Source organism: Babylonia areolata, chromosome 29 (assembly GCF_041734735.1).
Source record: "Babylonia areolata isolate BAREFJ2019XMU chromosome 29, ASM4173473v1, whole genome shotgun sequence".
Classification (NCBI taxonomy): domain Eukaryota; kingdom Metazoa; phylum Mollusca; class Gastropoda; order Neogastropoda; family Buccinidae; genus Babylonia; species Babylonia areolata.
In genome coordinates, this window is record NC_134904.1 from 24,461,112 (window position 1) to 24,488,218 (window position 27,107).

General features: G+C 44.9%; 1 protein-coding gene across 3 annotated transcripts in view; it reads right to left on the reverse strand.

The window, feature by feature from the left end:
- Positions 1-25,597, reverse strand: part of LOC143274865 (uncharacterized) — a 71,755-nt gene extending 46,158 nt beyond the window's left edge. The window contains exons 1-5 of one of the 3 annotated variants that reach the window (XM_076578824.1): positions 25,505-25,567; positions 24,970-25,015; positions 23,615-23,711; positions 21,550-21,704; positions 1,116-3,681 (exon numbers count right to left, since the gene is read on the reverse strand). In XM_076578824.1, the coding sequence (XP_076434939.1) occupies positions 1,116-3,164 (2,049 nt within the window). In that variant the 5' untranslated portion in view covers positions 3,165-3,681; positions 21,550-21,704; positions 23,615-23,711; positions 24,970-25,015; positions 25,505-25,567. Of the gene's footprint in view, positions 1-1,115; positions 3,682-21,549; positions 21,705-23,614; positions 23,712-24,969; positions 25,016-25,504 lie in introns of all 3 variants that reach the window. The other 2 variants (XM_076578826.1, XM_076578825.1) reach the window with 2 other exon arrangements.
- Between the last annotated feature and the right edge of the window lie 1,510 nt (positions 25,598-27,107).

Here is a 27,107-nt window from a genome sequence, read left to right on the forward strand (position 1 = left end):
AATCGTGGTAACATCACACGCGCATGCGTAGTGCGAGTTAACTTAAATGGTGAATCTTCACAATTCCACCCGTGTGTATGAATATGCATAAAGCCACTGCAACTCACTTCTACCGACAAGCGACTGCTTGATGCTTATGTAGATTGTTTCAGATCTTCACACTGAATGTAAAACACAGCAGCTTTATTGTGTCTAAGTTCTTTTTAATGTAATGTCGACAGACAAAGTATTTCATGACAAAATGAATGTGTTTATCACACACACGCGCGCGCTATAGACTAAATGAAATTAGAATTAAGAGCAATTAATCTCTTCGTTTTGTAGTTACTTGTTGGGTTTAATGTCAACAAAATGTTAAACAGTCCTAAGAGGAAAGTATATGATTTGTATTTGTATTTGTATTTCTTTTTATCACAACAGATTTCTCTGTGTGAAATTCGGGCTGCTCTCCCTAGGGAAAGCGTGCCGCTACACTACAGAGCCACCCTTTTTTTTTTTTTTTTTGTATTTGTTCCTGCGTGCAGTTTTATTTGTTTTTCCTATTTTCTGATTTGACGCCACACACACACACACACACACACACACATTTAACATAAAAAAATAGCACTAAAAATACTATCCAATCAGAAGAAAATTTCTCATTGAAAACACGCAGCAGTAGTCACTTTTCTTGCTTTGATGAGGTACATGGGAACAGCTCATACTGATGGAAACACTTACATCACGTAAATGGTGACTTGAAATTAAAGAGCTGATGATACAGATTTACTGTCTTGTCACAAGTCACACACACACACACACACACACACACACACACACACACACACACACACACACACACACACACAGAGGCCAATATGCACACACAGAGAGAGAGAGAGAGAGAGAGAGAGAGAGAGAGAGAGAGAGAGAGAGAGAGAGAGTACACTGACTCACTATGTGGACACGTCAGCCCCAAAGGAAAACAGAGGAAGAATACAACCACCATGGGCAGGCCGAGTCTTTCAACATTTGCGAAAGCGTTGGAAAGGTTCACACACAAGAAATAACACACACACACACACACACACACACACACACACACACCACACAGAGCCCGACACAAGACGAGTTACCTGGATTGCAAAGTGAGCGGTGAAAACTAGCTGGAAGGCCACCCCCACCACTAGCGTGTTCTGGATTTCTTTGCCCTCAATGGACGAGTTCCTCTGCCACCAGTCGTGAATCTTCTCCAAGAAAGGGAGACAACAAGCGGACTTCCTGTCAGCTGACGCATGCTCAAACGTCTTGTTAACGTCAGGACTTGCTGACAGGCGTGGAGGGGTGGACACGGTTCGTGCTTCCGACTGCCGGTCAGAGGACGTGTGACCACTAGCCGGGGGTGGTGGTGGTGGGGGGTGAGGGGACTTGCCGCGCACCATGTTGGCGAGAGCCTGGAGAGAGACCCGCTGTGACAGGGTCCTGAGGGATGGGGCAGGGGCGCGGCCCGCGGGGACCACAGTGGTGCCGTTGACTGCCTGCTGCCCGCCTTCCGGACTGGGGATCTGGAACGTCAACGTCTTGGGATGTGAGCTGCCGTCACTGCCGGTGTGCAGAATCCCTTGGTGACGTACTTCCGGCAAAGTGTCAGAGATTGTGCCATGGGGACGGGCTGGGCGGTTTATGGAGAGGTTGTTTTCAGGTCTGTGAAACGTTCTGGTGAAAAAACAGAAGGCGAAGGCTTTCTTCCACTTGTTGCCACGAAGGGGGTTGCTTTTGGCTGAGGTGTTGTTCTCCAGAGGCGACTGGGCCTCAGCCGTGTTGGACAAGTTTGCAGTCCCCTTGATGTTGAGCGGGTTCTCTTTGTTGTTATTTTCAACAGAAACAAGCTGGCTTTTCGTGGTCAGAGCGTTACTCTGGCCGTCCGTGTATGTGTGATCAGTACTGTCACTGTCTTCACTGTGGGCATGTGCTGTGCTCCCCTTACCTTCGTTTTCTGTTGTCGCTTCATGCACTCTGACATTATCGTTCACGGTTCTGGTTTTAGATTGTCCAGACTCAGCGCACGTGTCTGCCACTGAGAAACTGACATGGCTACCTGAACCTGTTGTTATGGATGTATTGAACGCATCGTCATAACTGCTTTGCTGTGGTTGCTCATTACTGTCATGAACAGCAGAGAATCTATTGTCAAGCTGGTTCGCAAAGTTTGAACTATCACAATCAGTTCTTCCTTGACAATCAAGTTTGTTGTAATTTTGTTCTAGATAAACAACACAGTGGTTGTTACTGTGAGATAGACCGTTGCCAGTCCTTTTACTGCCAGTTTTACTGGCATGGAGAAACTGGTCATATTGACTGTTGTCCGAAGTCATGCCTTCATGCTCTGAGAGAATCTTCTTTCGTTGATAAGCGGTGTTGGGCTTGTTTCCAGTATCGTCTTTGTTCACCACGCCATTCTGAGCAGTTCCTTTTCCATTCCCCTTGCCATTGGCGTCTCTCCGCTTACTCACAGAGTGCTGGTTGTTCTTCACTCTGGCAGAGTCCTTCCTGCCTCCTCCCTCCACCACGTTCCAGGCAGTGTTGTCTTTACAGAGAAAGCTGTTGTTCACGATATTCTTTCTGCCTAAGCATCTACCGTCGTCTTCAGTCACATGTTCATCATCATCGTCGTAGTCATCGTTGATCATATCATCCACTGCTTTCTCATCGTTGTCAATGATTTGACCCAAAACGGCACTCTCGGGCAGCAAACCTTCTTTCCCGCTCTGAATGTCGTAGGGTTGTTTCAGGTTGTGGTGTTGTTCCGTGCTGTTCTGTTGTTTCGTGTTGTCATGTTGGCCTGTATCACAGCGATGTTGTAACTGTGTGTCAGAGGAAACTTGTATGCAACAACAGTGTTCTGACCCGCGATGTTTTACACCGTGCCGATGTTCTGTTCCAGAGTGCTCTGTGTCGTGCTGCTGTTCCTGCAAGTTGTGTTGTTTTGTGACGTCCAGTTGCTTTGTGACGTCCAGTTGTTTTGTGACGTCCAGTTGCTTTGTGTCGTGTTGTGTGTCGTGGCTCTGTGTGAGCCAGCGTTGAACAGGCTGGACATGGCGCTCCGGGGTCACGTGTCTGTCTCCATCATAGCGACAGTGCTGTCCTTTGCCACAGTGCTGCTCACATGTGTCGTAAGTCTTCATGGCAGTGGTGGTGGCTGTAGTGGTTGCCACAGACGGATTTCGCTCACACGTTGGTCGTTCCTCAGTTGTGTCGGGGAGGCGGGGCAGGTGGCTGTGTGACTGCTGTTCACCGCACAGTGCTGACGTGTCGTTCTGTTCCCTCCACGTTGTGCCCGCAGACAACGCCCTGCGTCGATCTTTTGTAGGTTCTCGCCCCCCACTCCCCTGTCTGTCTCCCTCTCTGTCTCTCTGTCTCCTTCCTACTTCTTTCCAGTCACCATTGAAGCGGCGTTGATGCGCGAAGAGAATGACATTCGTCTACGTGAACACTTGAAAAACAACTGAAGGTGGCGGGTAGGGTATGGAAAGAGCGTGGATGGAAGGTCAGTGTTTGGGTAGCGACAGGGTTGAGAGGTGGAGGGGGAACAACGTGAAGGGGAGAGAAGTATGGTGGTTACCCCTCCGTATGTCGAAGTTCGGGTGTACTTTTTATTCAGTTGCAAACGTTGGACTTTGATGTCGTTGGCTGGGTTGACAGCTGAAACAGAGTTAGAAGAAAAGAACAGTCATCTCTCTACCTTCGTCTGTCTGTCTGTTTGTCTGTTTGTCCGCCCGTCTGTCTGTCTCTCTGTCTGTTTGTCTGTCTGTCTGTCGCAACTCCACACCACTGTGCCATTTCCCGGCATCGTCAATAGTGGTAGTTTTATGGATGAAGACTTGTTAAAGACGGAGTATTTTATCATGAATATTTTTCATATTGTGTAAAAGCGTTAACTCTAAAACATGCGTGTGTTTCAGACAATTTCAATTTTGAAATATCTGATAGCTGTATTATGGCACTGGGCGTTATGCATAGTCATCGTTGTAGGTCGCATAAATGTGTAAAATCATGCCACTTTCCATGTCCACATCCATTAGACACTTATATCACGTAAATGGTGACTTGAAATTAAAATGCTGATGAAAAAGATTTACTGTCTTGTCATAAGTTACACACACACGACACACACTCCCTCACACACACACACACACACACACACACACACACACACACACACACACACTCCCTCACACACAGACACACACACACACACACACACACAAACACGCCAATACGCACAAGGAGAGAGAGAGAGAGAGAGAGAGAGAGAGAGAGAGAGAGAGAGAGAGAGAGAGAGAGTACACTGACTCACTATGTGGACACGTCAGCCCCAAAGGAAAACAGAGGAAGAATACAACCACCATGGGCAGGCCGAGTCTTTCAACATTTGCGAAAGCGTTGGAAAGGTTCACACACAAGAAATAACACACACACACACACACACACACACACACACACACACACACACACACACACACAGACGATGATGATGATTATGATATTGCAATAGGGGATACAGATGCACATGATCATACACAATAACGCACACACACTGCGCGCAGGCGGAGTAAATCATTCAGTGCAATCACATCAAATCTTATCTTTCCTTTACAGCAAAACCAGTCAGCACAAACACACACACACACACACACACACACACACACACACACACACACACACACACACTAACGCGCGCACGCGTTATAACATTTATTTTCAACTTCTACCTCCGTAGGAACCGGGAAAATAAAGTCTGAAACGCACCTCAAGCAAACTACAACCTTGCAGGGACTGTCTGTTCTCCTTTCTTTGACGCACTCACAGCCCCACGAATACAGCCCAGTGTGGTCCCCTCCAACCCCCCTCCCCTCTGTTTAGCAGGGGAACAAATCATGGCCCTCTTTCACGAAGAACATGAACAGACCGACAAGATCAACTTCCACGACCAAAAGTTTAATCCTCCCCGTTCATTGTTGCTCACGTGTCCGCGACAGAAAGCTGTTCCCCCACGGTCTATCGATTCAAAGGCCTCTTGTCTTCTGAGGCGAACTTACATGTAAGCTGAAGACATTTCCAGTTCCCCCGTCCCAGCCCCCCTATCCCCCCGCTCCCCCCCCCCCTCCTCTACCTGAAATCTCTGTTCTCCCCACTCTCCCCGATTATATTTGCTTCATCGCAGTATGTCTTTGTATATAATTATATATATGTATATATATATATATATATATATATATATATATATATATATATATATATCCCTCTATATAAGTAGGATTGGGGAGCTTCATACACGCGCGCACACACATACACACACACAGATACAGACGGACAGACAAACAGACAGACAGACAGAGGGAGGGGGGAGGGGCGGGACAAGGAAGCAAAGTGTGAGACAGGAGTGTCAGACGTGCACCAGTGTGCAGTGAGCACAACGCGGGTTGTCGTAACCACCAGTGTGCAGTGAGCACAACGCGGGTTGTCGTAACCACCAGTGTGCAGTGAGCACAACGCGGGTTGTCGTAACCACCAGTGTGCAGTGCTGTCTGTGTCCTGAACATCGCTGTCCCCACTAACAATGCATTGTCCACAATCAATGCTGAGTCCTGTTTTCACACCTCTTCCATCGCTTTACTCTCTCTCCCTCTCTCTCTCTCTCTCGCTGGTCGCTTTACTCTGTGTGTGTGTGTGTGTGTTTGTGTGTGTGTGTGTGTGTGTGTGTGTGTGTGTGTGTGTGTGTGTGTGTGTGTTTGTGTGTGTGTGTGTGTGTGTGTGTGTGTGTGTGTGTGTGTGTGTGCACTCCTCTGTTGTTGCTCTTGTGGTGCATAATGCTGGTACAAGGAAAGGCCTTGGCGAAGGTGTGTCTCTGTGCACCTTAATTTTGATTATCCGTTCGTGCAGGGTGATGATAAACACCAACCGATATCAAAGGTGTGTGTGTGTGTGTGTGCTTCAAACAAATGTTTGCTCTGTGAGTCATGTCCGTTTCGTTACACCATCACACAAGCAGGTTCGGACAACTTACTACTTGTCGAGGACAACAAACTGTCAGACTCACTTAAACAAATGAAATGTCCTCTTCTACAGAGAAAGAAAATGCTCGTAATTATTAGAAAAAAAGCAAAACAAAGAAATACCAGAAGAATTAGAAAAAAAGAAGAAGAAATTAGAAATACACAGTGCCATAAAAAAAAAATTTAAATGCGGAGAATATAGGTCAAAATCCGAGATAACCTATTTTTGAAAATCCGTGGGAACCCATAGCAAAACCTTTGAAAAAATAGAAAAAAAGAAGAAAAAAGATCGGAGGAAACGGGATGAAGAAAAGTTGAATCCAAAATGAATGACGTGATAAATACGACCCCAACAATACCGACACTGGGCCATAGCTGGGGGAAGGCGGCAAAGACAGCATGAGACAGGCAGCAGTGGTGATCTCTGGTGATGGCCGTGTGTGCCACAGGGCATGAACAGTATCAGTATCAGTATCAGTAGCTCAAGGAGGCGTCACTGCGTTCAGACAAATCCATATACACTACACCACATCTGCTAAGCAGATGCCTGACCAGCACCGTAACCCAACGTGCTTATTCAGGCCTTGCGAAAAAAAGAAGAAAAACAAAAGATGAAATAATTTTTTTTTTTAAATGAATAAATAGATAAATAGATAATTAAAAAAAAGAATAGAAGATTATAAACACACACACACACACACACACACACACACACACACACACACACACACACCACATCACACACGCACATACATTCATGCATAACAGATATGCAGCAAACATGCAGATCCAGACAGTAAGTAAGTAAGCAAGTAAGTCACTAAGTGACTAACTGAATCAGTATTCTCAAAATTTGTTAATTCAGACTTTATATCGTTTAACAAAACGTCTCGTAAATGTCTATAATATTTAATACATTTGTCGAGGAAATGACACTCATCTTCTAATACAACCACAGGTTTTGCATACTCTTTCTGTTCCTTTATATGTGCCCCTTTCTGTGTGGAGATCATGTGCAGTTATGCAAAGTTTGCACATGGCCATTCTATGCTCAGGTTTCTCGAACAGATCGGATATGGTTTAAGTCTGTATTCTGTAGAAACGTTTGCGTGGAATGTAAACTTTTTGATAATGTTGGCTTTAGCCTCTCTTTCCCTTTAACGCACCTAAAACAAATGCCTAATGTCATAAATAACTATGCTGATACAGAGCATCCAGATAACTGCGCTGATAAATCAAATGATAAAGTAATACAAACAAAATTCAACATACCTGTTTTAATGAATAAACTACTCATCTCTCAAGTGGCGATTTTTTCCCCATTTATTTGACGGTTAAATTTATCAGTTGTGGATCCAATCATTTGAAACAGATCGTTCACTGCTGGCATTTAGGTACTTTTTGAACCTTGAAACTAAAGAAAGCAATCAGTTTGATGCACCACTCAACCAATGGCACCCAGTATATGGACATTCACCATTACAAGCTGACGGAGCTATTCTTTCTTACTGGAACGAAAAACGTTGTTGGGCTTTTTTTCAGCTGCTCCCCAGCACACCACAAACCTGTTACAGTGTTAACCACGTCCAGGTTTTACACACACTCCAAGTGCATATCAGCAGTGGTTCGCATCATGCTTGCGATCTGTCAACACTCTGTCATTATCCGCATCTCGTCCAGTTGAGAGTCGGTTCATGCTGACAGCTCTTGGCAAGTCCATACCGCGTCAGTATAGTAGTAGAGATAGGAGGGGGAAGGGACGGGGTTAGGGGGTGGCCCGGGGGGAGGGTGGGAGTTAGTTTACTGATGTTGGGAGTAGTTGTGCGGGTGGGGGTCTAGAAAAAAACTTCTTTTGTAAGGAGGCTTTGGGGATTCTTCTTCAGTGTTCTTTCATTTTTCGCTTTGCATGATCCTTTGCCCACATTTAGAGACACATTCACTGATGTCCTATTCCGAGAATTGTATGTTGGTGCATCGGGTGCTTTGGGGATTAGAAAAGATCCATACATGTTTCTGAATAGAAAAAAAAGCCTTTTTATAATATATCCTTGTCGCACATCTTCATTTATTTATTAAAAAAAAAAAAGAAGAAAAAAAAGAAAAAAAAAGATAATCATTTGGAAACCGTTCCGCATATTGGGCATTTATGCGTAAGATTATTATTACTCCGCTATGTAGGCAGCCATACTCAGTTTTCGGGGTGGGGGTATGCTGGAAATATTCGTGATTCAAGTTCATAGAGCGCTGACATTATTATAACGGAATGTCTAACGCGCGTATTTGATTTTGTGCACGTGAAGGGGTGGTTAAGGTACTTGACCGTTGATCTGGGATATCGGAAAAACTTTTCGCCATCCTTTTCCACCAGACGCCGATACCGGGATCGAACCCGAGACCCTGAGATGGAAAGCATCCGCTCAAAGCAAGCAATCACCGTGCCCATCGTCCATGGTTCCATCCATGTTCCTGAACAAAGAAGTGATTTCATAAAGTCGGGTCATGGTGCAAGTCAAATGTCTTGAGAGACAGAAAAGCGCGGAGACAACATCAACAAGACGCATGAACTCGGGGAAGTTGGGTGGGAGGGGCTTCAGAAAACAACAGACATTCTCCACATGTCTGTCACTCAGCGATGTTTAACTTTAGACCAGTTCCAATACAGGCGTTGACAGGGACGGCTTTACTCCGTCTATGTTATTGCTTCTGGTGTGTGTGTGTGTGTGTGTGTGTGTGTGTGTGTGTGTGTGTGTGTGTGTGTGTGTGACGTGTATGCGTCGTGTTTGTGTTCTCATATGTGCATATGTATGTGCGAGTGCCTGCACACGTATATGTGTGTCTGTATTTGTGTGTGTTTGGTTGCAAAACTTTCATTTCCACCTTTCCCTCCTCATCCCCTGAGTCAGTATCAGTTTCAAGGTGTTACAGAGTGCCGACAGATCCATATACACTGCACCACATCTGTGGTAAAAAAAAAAAGAAAAGAAAAAAAAAAGAGTAACAGATGTCTGACTTTGCATATACCCTACGTGCCGATCAAGCCTTAAGAGCATATCCCAGGATTGTGTAAAACACATTATACATAAATGAAATAAATTAATAAGACAAAATAGATAAGTAAATACATTAAGATATAATTGTCTGCCCTGAATTAGCTGAATTGTATGTATTTGAGATGATTCGTGTCTGCCCTTGATGAAATAAGTTACCTGCCCCTCAGAAGCTGACCACTGCCCGGTGTGGTCAGTGTGAGAAAGAATCAGGAGTGGAGGATAACGCTTTACACAAGGGGTCATTCCTGGCCTCCGTGCCAATGTCACCAACACATGGTCACCAAGATGGCTACAACAACTGCTATGGCAGTGACAATGTCACCAACACATGGTTGTCAAGATGGCTATGGTGACTGCTATCATCAGTGACAATGTCACCAACACATGGTTATCAAGATGGCTATTGTGACTGCTATCATCAGTGACAATGTCACCAACAAATCATCATTACAACTGCTATCATCAGTCAGAATGTCACCAACAATCCATCATTACAACTGCTATCATCAATGAGAATGTCACCAACAATCCATCATTACAACTGCTATCATCAGTGACAATGTCACCAACACATGGTTGTCAAGATGGCTATGGTGACTGCTATCATCAGTGAGAATGTCACCAACAAGTCATCATCAAGATGACTAAAGTGACTGTTATCATCAGTGGTAATGTCACAAAAGAACAACTGTAGCAACATCAACAACAGCAAACAACAACAACAACCGGAAGACATTATCAATATGGATAAAATAATTGACAACATACTGGGATGAATGACACTGAACACGAATGGTCATAAACAGGACAGCCAAGATTAGCAGCCTCAGTGGCAACGTCAAGGTAGAAAAAAAAAATTCGATACAGTCAAAACAACATATATCAGTACAGTCAAAATAACATTCGCATTTGATCCAGATCAGGTTTCTGGTGAATTTGTTCCCAGTGGGACATACAGTGGCGTCACACCGCAGCCTTTCTGCTGTACATGCAGAGGCTTGGATCAGACTGTTCAATTATTCACAACAAAGCCTTGCCAAAGCCCTGACAAAGACCCCACCCCCAGCAGTATAGGACTGTGTGGAGCAGCACTGCTGTTCGGGGAGTGTGTGGCTTGTCATTTCCTTCCATGCCAGTAAATCGTTTCATTTGTTACCGCTCCACCGGCAGCAGAGGCCATTCCATTTCAGGGGGAACAGGAGGAACCAGTATTTCTGGCTTGATTGAGTCTTTCTCTCTGTATGCCTTTCTTTCTTTTATACACAAGGTAATTCGTTTTGGGCGGACTGGGCAATTTTTTCTCTGTGTCATTGGAAGGGGTGGAGACAGACAGACAGACAGACAGACCGAGATAGATAAGGAGCAAAGGAGTGGTGGTGGTGCGGATGTGTGTGCGTGCGTGCGTGTGTGTGTGTGTGTGTGTGTGTGTGTGTATTTCTTTTTACTCGCTCTGCACACCGTAATCACCCTGGAGGCAGTGTTTCTGTAGGCTTACAATTCTACGCTATTCAGAACATTTACTGACCTTCAAGCTTTTGTTATTTATGAATATGAAGGATCTTTTTTGTCTGATAAAATGTATTTCTTAATTTCTTAATTGTTATTTGATAAAATGTATTTCTTAATTTCTTAATTGTTATTTGATAAAATGTATTTCTTAATTTCTTAATTGTTATTTGATAAAATGTATTTCTTAATTTCTTAACTGTTATTTTAAAGTCATTTGTACAAGACTGCACCCCCTCCCCCTCTCTCTATTATGTTCTGGGCATGTTTATGTTATAATTATTGGTTCGATTTTTTTTTTTTTTTTTTTTTGCCGTGAACATCTTTTGATTTCACTGTTTTGCTTTGTCTGATTTTATTTCTTTTATTTTTACCACTCTTTGCCCTGAGGGTGTATGTGAAAAACAAAGGCATACTATGCTCTACCGTCTTAAGATAAACTCCGTTTTTGTTTCCCACCTGTCTTACTCAGTTACAGAATATAAAGTCGTCTATTGGGGATATTTGTTGAGATTTGCAAAACGTTCATAACGCAGTGTCATGGCGTCCGTGTAATACGCTGTAGGCTTGAATAGTGATGATATGTTGTTGTCAAAGGATGTCAGAGGCATACGCTACAACAGTTTTGACCGGATAATGGGGAGCTCATCCCCGCCATTCTCCCCTGTATAGTTGCTGTATCTGACGATGATCCCAACTGCACTTTGTTAGGCACACAAAAAAATTGTTACGTACTTTTATAGACAAAGCAGGATTATTGCACACTTTGCTGTAGACAAACAGGATCATTACACACGTTGCCCGAAACAAAGCAGCATGACTGCACACTTTTAAAAAACAACAACACACACTTTGTTGTGCACAAAGCAGGATTATCAGACTCTGCTCTACACAAAATAATAATGATGATGATGATGATGATAAAAAGACATTCGGCACGCCCAATCTAATGATACAAAAGCCCCGAGCGTTTACAATATATATATATATATATATATATATATATAAATGCAATGACGCATGGATGCTAAAAACACACAAATACACTCTCACGCACAAATAATCCTGTTCCAACCCCATCCCACTACCCACATCCACTCCACACAAAATGTAGTCACACTCACACGCGAGATGCCGAGTATGCGCCGTAGGCTTCTCAGGTGGAAGGTATTGAGCCTTTTCTCCTGACGAGCATGTGTGGTCCACGCCTCACTGCCATACAGCAAGGTGCTGAGGACGCAGGCCTTGTTTTCGTGGTCAGCTTGGGATTTGTCCACACTCTTTGTGTGAGGCGGGCTAGCGTTGTGGCTGCCTTCCCGATCCTCTTGTCAATCTCGGTATCAAAGGAGAGGTTGTCGGTGATGGTGGACCCAAGGTAAGTGAATTGATGGGTGGCTTCAAGCTCATAGTCATCAATGGTGATGGCTGGTGGAGACGGCGTGTCTTGGCCTAGGACATTTGTCTTCTTGAGACTGATGGCCAGACCGAAATCTTTTCAGGCCTGGGAGAAGCGGTCCATTAGTGACTGCAAGTCCCGCTGGGTGTGGGTCACAATTGCGGCATCGTCAGCAAAAAGCATGTCTCTAATGAGGGCTTCGCGGACTTTTGTCCTTGCTCTGAGGCGGGCGAGATTGAAGAGCCTGCCATCTGATCTGGTCCGCAGGTAATCCCTTCTTGCGCTGTGCTGAACGCATGTCTCAGGAGAAGAGCAAAGAAGATTCCAAATAGGGTGGGGGCGAGGACACAGCCTTGTTTGACACCGCTGTGTACGTCGAAGGGCTTGGAGAGGTTACCATTAAACTGCACCGTCCCTTTCATGTTGGAGTGGAAGGACTCAATTAAGCTGTGCAGTTTGGGGCAGCCGATTTTTCGAAGAGCCTTGAAAAGGCCGTCTCTGCTGACTAGGTCAAAGGCCTTGGTGAGGTCAATAAATGCGACATACAGGGGCATCCTCTGCTCTCTGCACTTCTCTTGGATTTGGCGAAGGGAGAAGATCATGTCTACCGTGGATCTCTCTGCTCGGAAACCGCACTGTGATTCCGGGTAAACGCGTTCGGCCAGTTTCTGCAGGCGAATTAGGAGGACCCGAGCGTAGACTTTGCCTACAATGTTGAGAAGTGAGATGCCTCTGTAATTGTTGCAGTCGCTCCTTTCACCCTTGTTTTTGTAGAGGGTGATAATCTTGGCGCCCCTCATGTCCTGCGGTACAGCTCCCTCATTCCAACACTGACAGAGGACTGTGTGCAGAGGATGCAGAAGAGTAGTCTTGCAGTGTTTAATAAGGTCTGGAGGAATTCCGTCACTGCCAGGTGCCTTGCCTGATGTCAGGCTGTTAATGGCCTTGCTGAGTTCGTCCTCAGTTGGCTCTGCGTCAAGTTCTTCCATGACCGGCATGCACTTGATGGCATCGAGGGCTGAGTTGGACACCATGTTTTCTGTGGAGTAGAGGTCAGAGTAATGTTCCGCCCATCTCTCCATTTGCTGGCTAGGATCGTTGATTACTTCCCCAGTGGAGGATTTGAGGGGGGCAGTGTTGCTCTGTGTTGGTTCCAGTGCCTTCTTGATACCATCATACATCCCTCGGATGTTGCCTCTTTCAGCAGCATTCTGTGTCTCTTCGCTGAGCTCTGTCCAGTACTCATTTGCACATCGCCTGGCGTTAAACTGAACCTTACTCCTGGCGGCCCTGAGGATTTGCAGGTTCTTCTCACTGGGTGGCCGTTTGTACTCAGTGAGTGTCGCGCGCTTGGCCTCAATACTGGGAGTCATCTCTGATGATCTGGCCTCAAACCAGTCGTGGGATTTTGCGGTTTTCTTCCCAAAGGTGGGCATAGCAATGCGGTGCATGGTGTCTCGTAGCGTTTCCCATCTTTCTGTGGCAGAGTCTCTGGGCTGCAATGCATCAAATTCTCTCTCAAAGGCCTCTGCGAACTGTTCTACAAGGTCTGGCTGAGACATCTTGCTGACGTCAATGCGAGAGTTCCCTTGTTTCTTTGAGCAGTGGAACTTCTTTGGTTGCAGTCTGATCTTGCAGCATACTAGAGAGTGGTCCGTGTCGCAGTCTGCGCTGTGGTAAGAGCGAGTGTGGAGGTTTTTGATGGCAGCTCGTCTTACTAGGATCAGACCCAGTTGGTGCCAATGTTTTGAGCGCGGGTGCCTCCAGGAGACTTTGTGTTGGAGCTTCGTCTTGAAGAAGGAGTTGGCGATGCACAGTTCATGGCAGGTACAAAACTCAGGTAGTCGCTGTCCATTCTCATTCATTTTCCCCACTCCAAAGGAACCGAGACAGGAGGGCCACGAATCGTTGTCTGCACCCACTCTAGCATTGAAGTCGCCCAGGAGAACAAGTTGTTCTGTCCTGGGGATGTTCCGTATGGTTGATGCGAGATTTTCGTAGAACTCATCCTTGGCGTCTGGAGAGGCGGACAGTGTTGGAGCATATACGCTGACGAGAGTGACATAGCCTTCGGAGGTGTTGAGGCGGAGAGTCAATAGTCGTTCTGAACCACCGCTGCCTGGTTTGATCATGTTCAGCAGGCTGTTCCTGACTGCAAAGCCTACTCCGTACTCTCTTGGGGCATCAGAACTCTTTCCTTGCCAGAAAAAGGTGTAGTCCCTCTCCTTTAGTGTTCCTGAGTCAGCCAGCCGTGTTTCCTGCAGAGTGGCAATGTCCACATTTAGTCTCTTCAGCTCGCTATTTATGATGGCCGTCTTTCTGGCGTCGCTGATGTCTTGCAGATCTTGGGAGAGCCCAGGCATCATTGTCCGGACATTCCAACAGGCCAGTTTCATTGGTGATCCGTTTCTTGAAGTTTTCTTTTTGCCTGGTGCGGAAATTAACGACCTGCTTGTCGGATATTCTCCTAATCTTCATACACCCATAGAAGAAGGCAGCTCGTGGCGGGGCAGCACCTAACTGGCTGGGGGCTGCCCATCTTGGGCGGGCGGTAGCTGTCCAGTGGGACGCGAGGGTCCCTCCCACCGTCAGAAGCAACCCCTGGCGTCGGCTCTACGCCAATTGAGCGCTAACTTATAACCGGTAACTGTTACTTCACGTGTTGTTCCGACGCTAGTGCTAGTAGCGAAGCTGGAGTGTCCTCTCCAGGTTTTAGGTGCAAGGTGTTTGTGGATGGATGGACGGATATAAGCCTGGGCAATGTAATATGGAAGATAGGCTGTTGCCCATGCAGCTTGTCCCCCCTCTCCACCTCGCTGATAGATCCAAAGGAACAGCAAGGCTGTTACGTTTTGGTGCCAACGCGGCCGCAGGAGCTGCCGGAAAGTGACAAAGTTTGCCATCCAACCGCCTTAGGGGCCCCACACCGGATTTTCTGTCAGGGTTTACTCCCTTAGCTAGGTGGCCGCAGGTAGCTCTCCAGAGCTGGCGCCCTTTGATGGGTCATTTAATTCCACCAGGGTGTCTAGCCACCCTCCTCACCATCCTCCTGAGAGGACTGGTGGGGGTGCTGGTTTAGTCGCCAGCAATTCGACCCTGTGACAGGTAGTACTGGGATCCAGCTTACCAGTGGCAGATATATCTATCTGACCTGACCAAAAGCCTAGAAAGAGAAAGCGCGTTTTCCATATGATTTGGTTCTGTAGGAGGGAATTTTTAAGAGACGGTCATCACCTGATGACCGGAATTAGCGAGATGGAGAGTGGTAATGCAGAAGCTCAGAAAAGTAAGGAGACATGCCAATCATAAATTTGTTGCACAGGAGAGAGAGTTTGTAATCTATTCTTTTCTCAGTAGGTAGCCAGTGGAGGAAATGAAGGAGAGGAGTGATATGAGCAGATTTGGGAGAACGGGGGATAAGCCGTGCATTATGGTTTGGACTCTCTGATGTCTGGATAACAAGTAGTTGGGGCATCAAGCGAGCAAAGAATTACAGTAGTCAAGCCTAGATAGACCAAAGAACAGACAAGGGTTTTTGTTGCATCCTGAGACAGAAAGTGCCGAATAGAGCCTATTCTACGTAGCTCAAGGTAACATATCTGACAGGTCGAGGAAACCTGCTGTTCAAAAGATAGAGTCTGGTCTAAGTAAACACCAAGGTTGCGTACAATATAGCTTCATTACACACGTCGCGGTTCACAATATTTTGCTTTACACAGCTTATAATTATTATGCAATGTTGAGGTGTGCGTGGGGGGTGGGGATGGGGGGAGGAGGGGAGGGGGGGCATGCGTGTTTGTGTGTTTACCTCCCATTTTCTAAAACTATTGACATGCCCTGGGCCGGACTGCCGCAGGGTTAATCTCCAGGTAAATGGCAGGCCTGGTGTGGTGTGGGGTGACTGGGCAAGGCGTGAGAGAAGCGTCACCACCGGAAAGTGGTGTGGGCGTGTGTGTGACATGCGGCGTACAGTCAACAGCATGTGTGTTTGGGGCAAACATTGTGTAATCTACCCACCCACCCCCTTCCCACCCCGACCTGTCCTCCTCATACCCCCTCTCTCAACCCCCTCTCTTTCCTTCTTTCATACTGAATTACAAACGCATTACACGGGTCATTTATTTGTCATTCCTACCACCCAATGGATTAAAGAGTCTCCATGGTAAGCTGTTTGAAATATGACGAACCTGGACAAGATTTTTTAATTGACGAGCACAATGGCCCAGTTGATGGAGCATTAGACACTGCCCGGGGAATCTGCAATGTCAATGGCTCGAATCCCACAGGCGTCACCTTCAGTAAGCGTGACGATTTCCCCAATCACTCAGGTGAACACGCATGTGCAGACCTACAAGTGCCTTAGACCCCATTCGCGTGTACATATATGCAGAAGATTAAATTTACATGCCAAAGATCTCATTATTCATGTCAATGTTCGGTGGGTTATGGAAACACAGGTATATCCAACAGGCAACCTACCTCCATGATTATGTATTGCGACATAAATGGTAGAAGGTGAAAACAGTCATACACGTAAAAACACGGGGGTTGTGCCCATGAGATGAAGAAGAAGTCTGGCATTGACATGACACTTCTATCACACCCCTGTACTTAAACATGTTATTGCTTTCTCATGATGTTCCAACTGGGATAAATATACATCTTTTGAGAGAATCTCAAAATGCGTCTGCACATCAGAAACATACCAAGCTGCAAGATACAGAGTTGAATTTCAAGTTCTGTACATTGACTCGCTTTCTAATAATGATAATTATGATTTTGTGTGTGTGTGTGTGTGTGTGTGTGTGTGTGTGTATGTGTGTGTGTGTGTGTGTGTGTGTGTGTGTGTTGTTATATGACTCTTTTTCGTCACAACGGATTTCTCTATGTGAAATTCGGGCTGCTCTCCCCAGGGAGAGCGCGTCGCATCACCGAGAGCGCCACTCATTTTTTCCCCCTGCCTGCACTTTAAAAAAAAATCTGTTTTCATATCGAAGTGGATTTTTCTACAGTTTTCCAGGGACAACCTTTTTGTTGCCGTGGGTTCTTTTACGTGCGCTAAGTGCATGCTGCACACAGGACCTCGGTTTATCGTCTCATCCGAATGACTAGCGTCCAGAACACCACTCAAGGTCTAGTGGGGGAGAGGGGGTGGGGGTGAGAAGATATTGGCGACTGTGCCGTGTTTCGAACCAGTGCGCTCAGATTCTCTCGCTTCCTAGGCGGACGTGTAACCTCTCGGCCATCACTCTGTGTGTGTGTGTGTGTGTGTGTGTGTGTGTGTGTGTGTGTGTGTGTGTGTGTGTGTGTGTGACAACACACCACCATTACCTACCATTTTCTCGAACTGTTGACATGGCAGACTGTTGCAAGGTTAATGTCCTCAGAGTGAGATGTGAGAGAAGCATGACTGATGTGGCTGTGGGTAACAGGCGGCCAATAGTCCACAACACCTGTGTGCAGAACAAACACTGCATCACCTTACCAACCGCCGTGGGCTGACAGTGGAAACGTCACAGACCAGGAGGTCAGTGGGTTTGATTCCAACAGGCTGTATCTTCATGAAGCCGTGCAGCCAGTGACTAACCCCTGCCTGAACATGACTGTGCCATGTGCCCATTATTATGGGAAGACTTGGACCACACAGTGGAGTGGAGCGGACGTCATATTTTTTAGCTGTAATGGACATCTTCTAATACTTTCTGCAAGTGTGAAGCGCTTCTCGAGGTTGGCTGATTTCAGGGAATATCAAGAAAGGAAGCAATGTAATCTGTAGTATGGTTTCAAGCCTCTGTAGATTTCCGTTGCAATATCGTTGTCAGTCTCCCCCTCAATGACAATACTGAAAACAACTGGTCTCCGCTTCCCGCTGCAGCTTCAGTGTGGACGTCACCTCCCGCTGAAGGCCTGTCGCAGGATTGGGTCACAGGGCTCCGTTTTGGCAGAGTCAGTTAGCCGTAACTGGAGGTCACTGACTCCATTTAGCATCACTAGTTGACTGGTTAGTTTCTTGTTTTAATTTGTTCCTACTGTTCCATGCAAACTGAAGAGAGATGAATGGGGTAAACCGTGATGACATGAGGCATGGGTGGGGAGTATGGTCTACAATCACAATGGTGGACAGATATCAAACAAAAGAACGAACAGTCGCCTTCAGATCACCTCATACCACCCCCTAAATTCCGTAATGTACATGCCAGTCAGTGGCCTCAGCATTCTCTCTGTCTGTCTATCTCTCTCTGTCTCTTTCTCTCTCTCTCTTAATTCCGAGAGTTTCTCCCATAATTATTTAATTATAGATAGTCTCTGTTAAAGTTGATGATAAACTATATATCTGTCTATCTCTATTCACATATTACTTTTCTTCTTTCAGTTTTAGTAAGACCACGTATTCATCGCAGTACCCTATATAGATTCTTATATTAGCCCCTCTTCGAAATAAATATTACCAATTACTTAAAAAAAACAAACCCAAAAGTCTCTATTTGGCAACGCAAGGGAAATTCATTTCATCAGTGGATGGATAAGTAGATGGTGTCGCGTTTCCCTCAGAACAGAAACCACTCAACACCACCCAAGTGACTCAGAGCAGGTCGGAGTCTCCTTCAGCGGGCGACTTGATGGCGACCTGACACTGACAGCACCATGAGATCTGCTGGTGCTGGGACCGTGGTGGGAGCAGCTGGTTCAGGGGGTTGGAGGGTGGTCATGCCATTGAAACTGTGTAAGATGGATTCAAAATACCCTCCCCATTTTCCCCGACGGAATTACAGAAAGGCGGACTCTTTGAGACCCTCACAGATACATACACAAAGCCAATGAACATCAGGCAGAAGGCTCAAACAAGATGGTTCAAGACTTCACAAAGGCCGTCTTGAAAGCTGCTATAGAATCCATCCCAAGAGGAGCACGCAGAGACTACAAGCCCTACTGGACGGAGGAACTCCAGAATCTGGAAGATGCTGTTACGGAAGCCAGGGACCGAGCAGAAAAGCAGCCATCACTAGAGAATAACATAGCGCTGAAGGAAGTAACTGCCAGGTACAAGCTGTCCTGCGCACAAGCTGTAAGAAAAAGCTGGCAAGAGAAAACTGAAAGCCTAAATCTCGACAAGGATGGCAGCAAGCTGTGGAAACTGGCAAGAACCCTCAGCAACGAAACAACAAGTCACACCACAATAACAATACAAGAGAATGGAAATTACCTCTCTGGAAAGAAGGCAGCAGACCACTTCATAGACATCTATGAAAACATCAGCAATCTGGAAGTCCCTCCTGAACACAGAGCTGCAGGGCACAGGGCCCAAGGTGAACTTCATGAGAAAAAGCCCCAAGAGGAAGTCATGACCTCAGCTTTCACAGAGAAAGAGCTGGAGGAAGCGTTGCAGAGCCTCAACCTGAAGAAGTCACCTGAACCAGACGGAATCACAAATGAAATGATTCTGCATCTTGGGATGAAGAGCAAGGCAGTCCTTTTAACAATCTTCAACTCCAGCTGGAAGATAGGATCAGTCCCACAGTGTTGGAGGGAAGCAGACATGATCCGCATTCACAAAAAGGGAAAGGACAAGTCGAAGGTTGACAGCTACAGACCCATCAGCCTTACAAGCTGCTTAGGAAAGCTGATGGAGAGACTTGTCAACACTAGGCTTGTCTGGCACCTTAAAAAGTATCAGCTACTGGGCCCTGAACAGGCAGGCTTCCGCCAACACAGATCAACAGAAGACCAGATCACATTCATCGCTCAAAGCATTGAGGACGCATTCCAAGAAAAGAAGAACACGCTTGCTGTCTGGATTGACATGGAGAAGGCGTTTGACAAAGTCTGGAAGGACGGACTCAGGCTCAAACTACGGCGATGTGGTGTGTCTGGGAGGATGTACACCTGGATCAGCCAATACCTACACAACCGCCAAGCCCGAGTCAAGATTCAGGGCCAGAAGAGCAAGAAGAAGGTGCTGAGACAGGGAGTACCACAAGGAGTTCTTTCACCAACGCTGTTCCTCGTCTTCATAGATGACATCGTCAGAGAACTGCCAAGAGGGGTCAGAGGAGCGATCTACGCAGATGACCTGGTACTCTGGTGCTCTGAAGAGTACACCACTACAGCTCAGGTACATATATTTTTCAAAAGCAAAACATTTAGGAACATTTGCATTTGAAGAGGATTCTTTTTGTCGCCCCATATACATTTCAACTGGCATGTGTTTGAATTCTATTTTTTGAGCAACATGCAATGAGAGTGATAATGAAAGAAATTGTTTCGATACAATAAAATAGTCAACGACACTACTTCCAGTGGATGATATGTAAGTGAAATTCCCACCAGTTCTATCGATATCTGTCCCATTTAGAATCACCAAATCAAACTGATCACAAATGTTTAACATATATTTACCAAAATCGTTTATCGTTTGATCTTTGGATATGCGCTTGTTGTCAGTTACAGTTTAAAAATTATGAAAGAGATCATCGGGGGAAAAATCAACAGCATCAAATCCACGTGAGTTTTCATTTCCAGTCCGTGCATTCATGTCACCCATCAAAATAAAATGAACATCACCCATGTCCTCAAGTATATCCATCATACACTGTTCAAGGAAAGAGATTCCATTTTGTATTTCAGTATCTCTATAATATGGTGACTGAATTGGTGGGATGTAACAGCCTAACAAGAAAAGAGGAGTGTTTGTACCCCAAATTTCACTTGACATTCTTACTGCAATCATATTATCAAATTCTATTTCGATTCTTTTAAAGTATCTAGTAAGTCCCTTTTTAACCAACAGTACTACACCTCCAGACAGCCTGGCTGTCGGGGCGTCATTAACTTTCACGCCAGGTGCAACAAAAGAGTCATGAAGAGGAAATAGTAAAGAAGGGAATGAAGTTGAAAAAGTCTCTACTAATAAACAAACATCAAAACTCTCAATATATGCCCGTGTATCAGGATCATACAAACTGGCGAGTCCTTCTGTGTTATATGTGAGGAAACTTACGAACTGTCTTTGTACAACATTCTCAAGTCCGCTGCCAGTTGTATGGGCCGGGCCGAAATCCTATTCCTTTCTGGTCTGGTCGGGCGTCGCCCTTTTTGCACTGGTTTGGGATACACTTTTTGTCACACTATCTTGCAGGGTTAATTGTTTTTAGTCTCTAGCACTGCACACTGAGCTGCTTCTGAGTCTTGCAGCAGGACCCTTGGTTTGGGATCTAGTCTTTTCCCGTGGTTTGTACTTCCCAGATGAATCCTCGTCTGTAACGGGGGCTTCTGTACGGCTGGTGCTCCTGTCACAGTCAACTGTGGATGGTTGTTCAGGGGCGGTGTTCGCAGTTGCTGAAGATCGCACGTCCAGTGTGGGTTCTGCCGAAGGTGCTCTGAAGAGTACACCACTACAGCTCAGGTACGCCTCCACACTACGCTCAACAAGACCAAGGAATGGCTTGTCTCTTTCAACTCAAGCAAAACAACCTACACAGTCTTCAGCCTATCCAGCAAGAAGCAAGAGGCGAAACTGACACTGAACAACCAAAGGCTTGCAGAGGAACCCACACCTACCTACCTGGGAGTGACCTTTGACCGCAGACTCACTTGGAAACAGCAGATCACCAGATGCTGCAGCAGGGCCAAGACTGGCGATCATGAAGAAACTTGCGGGGACGGACTGGGGGGCTGATGAACGTATCCTAACGAGACTCTTTTGGAGGAGAGTCCGACCTGTAATTGAGTATGGGACATTAGCATGGGCATCAGCTGCAAAGTCTAACCTCGACTATCAGTTACAGAAGAAAAGTTAGATCAAGTCACTGAATATGGTTTAACTTAGTCTGGGTGTTTGTCTATTTGCTCCCCCCCACCCCCCCACACACAATAAATTAGGACGATTTCCTGTGAGCATGAAAATTGTCTGTCATATTATTTTATTTTGGATACATATAGTAGAGTCTCGTGAGAATTCGTATATAAAACATTGTTATGATAATATGATTAAAAAGCAAAACTCTAAAGATAAAAAGTGGCTTCATTTTATCCAATCTATTCTGACGTCACTTGGCTTTGATCACATATGGCTAAACCAGGGTACACTTAATGTCAACAGATTAATGTCTGCACTCTTAAAGAAACTTGAGTGTCGGTACGTAAATTTCTGGAGAAAGCAGAAAAACGAAAATGAACCTGAGTTAATATTCTACAATAATGTTTATACAGAACCGCCATGTACAGACTTCGCATAAGCGCACATGATCTCCAAATAGAAAGAGGCAGATACACAGGTACAGAAAAAACATGCAAGAAAATGCAAAACATGTGGTGTATTAGAAGATGAATATCATTTTTTAGACAAATGTATTAAATATGAATACTTACGAAAAGTTTTCTTAACAGATATAAAGTCTGAATTAACAAAATGTGATGATACTGATACAGTGAGTCAGTGGTGTAATTACGACCCAGTACAACCTGACTTGCAACATTTGTATATGAATGTTTCAAAGAACACGTCACGTTTTGATTAGAACACCTTACATTTAGTTTAGTTGTGTTGTGTGTTTGTGTGTGTGTGTGTGTGTGTGTGTGTGTGTGTGTGTGTGTGTGTGTGTGTGTGTGTTTTGCTTTTGTTTGTTTGTTTGTTTTTTGGGGTGGGGGTGGGTGGGGGTGGGGGTTAGTTGTGTCTATAAACCATTCACACGGTTTTCATGACAAATAAATATGATTCTGATTCTGATTCTGATTCACACACACACACACACACACACACACACACACACACACACACACACACACACACACACACACAAACATCGTGGAACAAAGTCAGAGAATTATACCAGGAAAACGGCAAAACTTTAAACCGTAGTGTAATTAATGTTCATCAACCGGGAACTATCAATCAGTCAAATACTTACAGTAATTCAATAAGATTAAGGCGGATCCATACATTATCAAACAGGATAAAACTGGACGCTTTTATAACTAAGTTCAGCAAAGATGTTAGATGCATATGAGGAGAACATATATCTAGCAACCATATAATATTCGAATGTCAGAATCTAAAATGTTTTTTTACCAGACTTCACCACAAGTTCTTTTGAATGTGTTATTAACAATTCCAATATGTTATTTGCTGTTGCAGAAGGTTTGCTGCGTAGTCCAATAGGACATTTGTTATAGTTGTTTGATGTTGGCGTTTATAACGTTTCCATTTTCCCTAGCGTTGTCTCTCCCTATTCACCCTCCACACATACACACACTTTTACCCCCACCCCCTCCCACAACCCCTACCCCCATGTTTTTTTGTTTTGTTTTGTTTTCTTTTTCTTTTTTTCTTTTTTTTTCTTTCTTTTTTTCGTCTCATATCACTTCAAATGGAAAGACGTTAAACTGAAGACGAACACACACACACACACACAAATATATATATATATATATATATATATATATATATATATATATATATATATATAGAGAGAGAGAGAGAGAGAGAGAGAGAGAGAGAGAGAGCGCTTTTCAATCATGATGTGTTTTTTATGACCAGGATGCAAGTAAGCTTACGTGCGAGTGAGCCTGCGCACATGTATGAATGAAGTAAGTTTTGATGAGAATCTATCCCAATAATCAGTTAATACCATTCAGAGGACTGAAGTACTGATCACTGGTCACCTGTCACTGGACATGTCGGGCCGGTCACCACAACTTTGCTTGACATTGTAAAAGACAACAGTGCTGCAAAGGAAATACCCATCAATGTTCTCCATACCACCAGTATTTTTCACGACGCGTGGTGGCCAGTGACTAACACTGTATAATGCTTGCTTGGTATGATGGTTTTAAAAAGAGACATTTGGGTTTACCAAATTTATTTATCAGTTTACGAAACAAATCACAAAAAATAAAACTCTTAAAACAATTGAATATGGGGTAATGGTTTCACTGTTAAATTAATTGTGTAACAGCCTTCACGCTATCACTGGTGTATGTGCGAATGAAACTCACGTGCAATTCTTTGTGTGCGTATGGTAGTGAATATACAAGCCCATAAATCATACTACTATGTTTTTGTCTTTATGTAAACTTATATTGAATGTATTGTTCATCAAAGCTTACTGATTGTGTTTGCCGTATGTCAAGTTGTAAGTTCTCACTTCCATGACATGGTTATATTGCTTAGTGTGTTAAACCATTCGAATCCCATTCTAACGGTAGTTTGTCCACTTACGTGCCTGTCTGTCTGTCTGTTTTATTTTGGTGTGTGTTATCCCCAGCATGCCTATGCCTTTACTATCTATTGTTTTGTTATGTAGACGCTACTCAGGACAAGGACTTGAAGTGGAAACAACAACAACATTGACGACACCAACAATGTAATTTCTTTCTTCCAAATTGTTCCAGTTCTGTGCATTACATTTGAACGCAATACCTGAGAATATGTTATTCGGATCGTCTGTTTCTATTTGTGATAAAAAAAAACAAAAAACTGCGCCCCCCACACCCTCCAACTATATATATATATATATATATATATATATATAGAGAGAGAGAGAGAGAGAGAGAGAGAGAGAGAGACAGAGAGAGAGACAGAGAGAGAGAGAGAGAAACAGACAGAGAGAGACAAAGAGAGAGAGAGAGAGAGAGGGAGGAGAAATGTAATCTGAAACAATTTAAAGTGTTAAATCAGTGTTATTAAGACACTGGACTTTTCTTGGTCAATATAAAGATAATGGTAACGTTGGAACATTCGCGCACCCATTAGCGCGTGCGATTATGTAAAATATGTGTCCGCGCGGGCATCTGCGTGCACGAGTACTGTCTGTGAATGTTTAAGAAATAAATGCAGCATTTATGTTTCTTTATGTTTTCCATTGACAAACTGTGTCATTTTTAGTTTGTGACGATTATGAAAACAATGATTATTAAATCGATTTTAAAGCGTTTGACAGATATGGTTATGAAGTTAAAGAATGTATATAATAAGAATACTCACAAACGCACGGCTGTAAGAAGGCGAGACGTTTAACTATAGCATACAACTGAAAGGAAGAAATAAAATAAAATAAATAGATAAGATAAACGAATCAACAGATATAATGTACATACATACATACATACATACATGAATAAGTAGCTGATATATGGATACAAAAATAAACAGATACATAAAAAGATAAATGACCATCTCGAAAACAGCTATAAAGAAGTCGACAAAATAACCGTCTACATCAGCTTTCATATAAGTAAATACCTCCACCCCAAAAGAAAACTCACCATGTAACACAAGGATACAAACAAACAAACAAATAAAACTAAACAAACAATGAAGGAATGCGAGAAATAAAAAGAAAGAAAAATGATGCACAGAGAAACAACAGGTGGACAGACAGCCACCAGATGCAAGAGAGAAAGTGAGAAGAAAGAAACAAACAAACGGGTAATTACAACGAAAAGGAAAACATGAAAACACTTTGAAGACGCATATTTCTGGTAAAGAAATGGATGAAAGTGAAGCAGTGAACGCTTACTGTGTTGACTCTTCAGTTTCTGCAGCCCACAAAATCACGAGTGGCATTGACAGGGGAATCCCCCTCACCCCTCAAACTCTTACACACTGTCTCTCCTCGCCACTGACTGTCCCCGAATGGGCAAGCCGAAAGGCGACCCAACATCTTAAGGGAGCTTATTCACATAGAATTGCGAAAACTATTGACCTTTCGTCACGAGCTTCCCACGTGTGCTTCCAGTGGGTCCACGCGAGAAACGTCACCGATTTGTGAGTGGATGTGGAAACGGCTTGTGTCCTAACTGGGTATGCCCTTATGTGGCTGTCAATCTGGGGAGGGAACTGGGAGATATGAGTGGGGTGGGAGGAGATAAGGAGGGGGAAGCAGAGAGAGAGAGAGAGAGGGGGGGGGGGGGGGCGTTATGCGGTCCTAAATGTGACTGTATATAGAATCTCTGAACGGAACTGGCGGTTACTGACGGACTAAATTGGGTGTATGTGAATGAATTCCTTTCTTTCATCTGGTTCTTGTCAAACAGCTGTGCTTCAGCCACGTCACGTTGTGCTGGCCCTCGGGATGGGAGGACCAGTGGTTATTCGGACCATGTGGCGATCAGTAAGGGGCTGGTTAGCACTTTGTGAAGGGGGCGCTGCCTCATGCGTCCCGAGTGACGCTGGAGCATCAAGGTCTAATGAAGTGTTTATTATTGTCCTGCTTCATGACAAGTCCCAGCTGGGACAACATAAACGTCTGTGTTTTAAATCCCAGATTGACACACAAGAAAGTGTGCCCAGTATTGTCAGTCGGAAATCTTCAGTTTCCGTTCAGAACTCAGTAAGGCCGTGTCAGCCTGGCAGCAAGATAAGGACAATACCCGATACGCACACCTCTCTCTCTTTCCCTCTGCCATGCTCCAACCCCCAACAGCCCCAACCTCCCTCATCATCACCCCCCACTTTCTTTTTAACCCTCCTCTCGCTCCGCAACTCAGTTATTTCCTCTGCACGCCCTCTGCTCTCCTCCTCTTCATTCTCTCTGTCTCTGCCTCTGTCTGTCTGTCTGTCTCTGTCTCTGTCTCTGTTTCTCTCTCTCTCTCTCTTTCTCGTTGTGCCAAAGCTGTATAGCGGCACCTCTGGTGCTCTAACACTGGTTACTGACTTTGGCATTCACGAAGGACAGGTGTGAGTTTAACAAGTACGGCTTGTGTGTGTGTGTGTGGGGGGGGGGGGGGGGGGGGGGGGGGGGGGGGGGGGGGGGGGGGGGGGGGGGGGATGCATGCGCGGTCTCTGCTTATCTGACTCAAACTGAACAACAGAAGCACCCAGTTTCCGCCCCCCACCCCCTCCCCCAATCCATGTCCCCATTAGGACTCCTAACTGTGAGAACGGTAGACCTTGGAGTGAGCAAGTGCATTGGCCCCCACAGCGAGACAACTGGCCCGACTGATTGATGTCAGCAGATTGTTAACAACGAAAAGTGTCACCCAGCAAAGGCACACACTGATTGTTAACAACGAAAAGTGTCACCCAGCAAAGGCACACACACCGAGCTGATCGACTGGTCAGCTTTTGTCTCGTGACAAATGGGACCCCTGAGATAAGATTTTCATTCTGGTGAGAGAGAG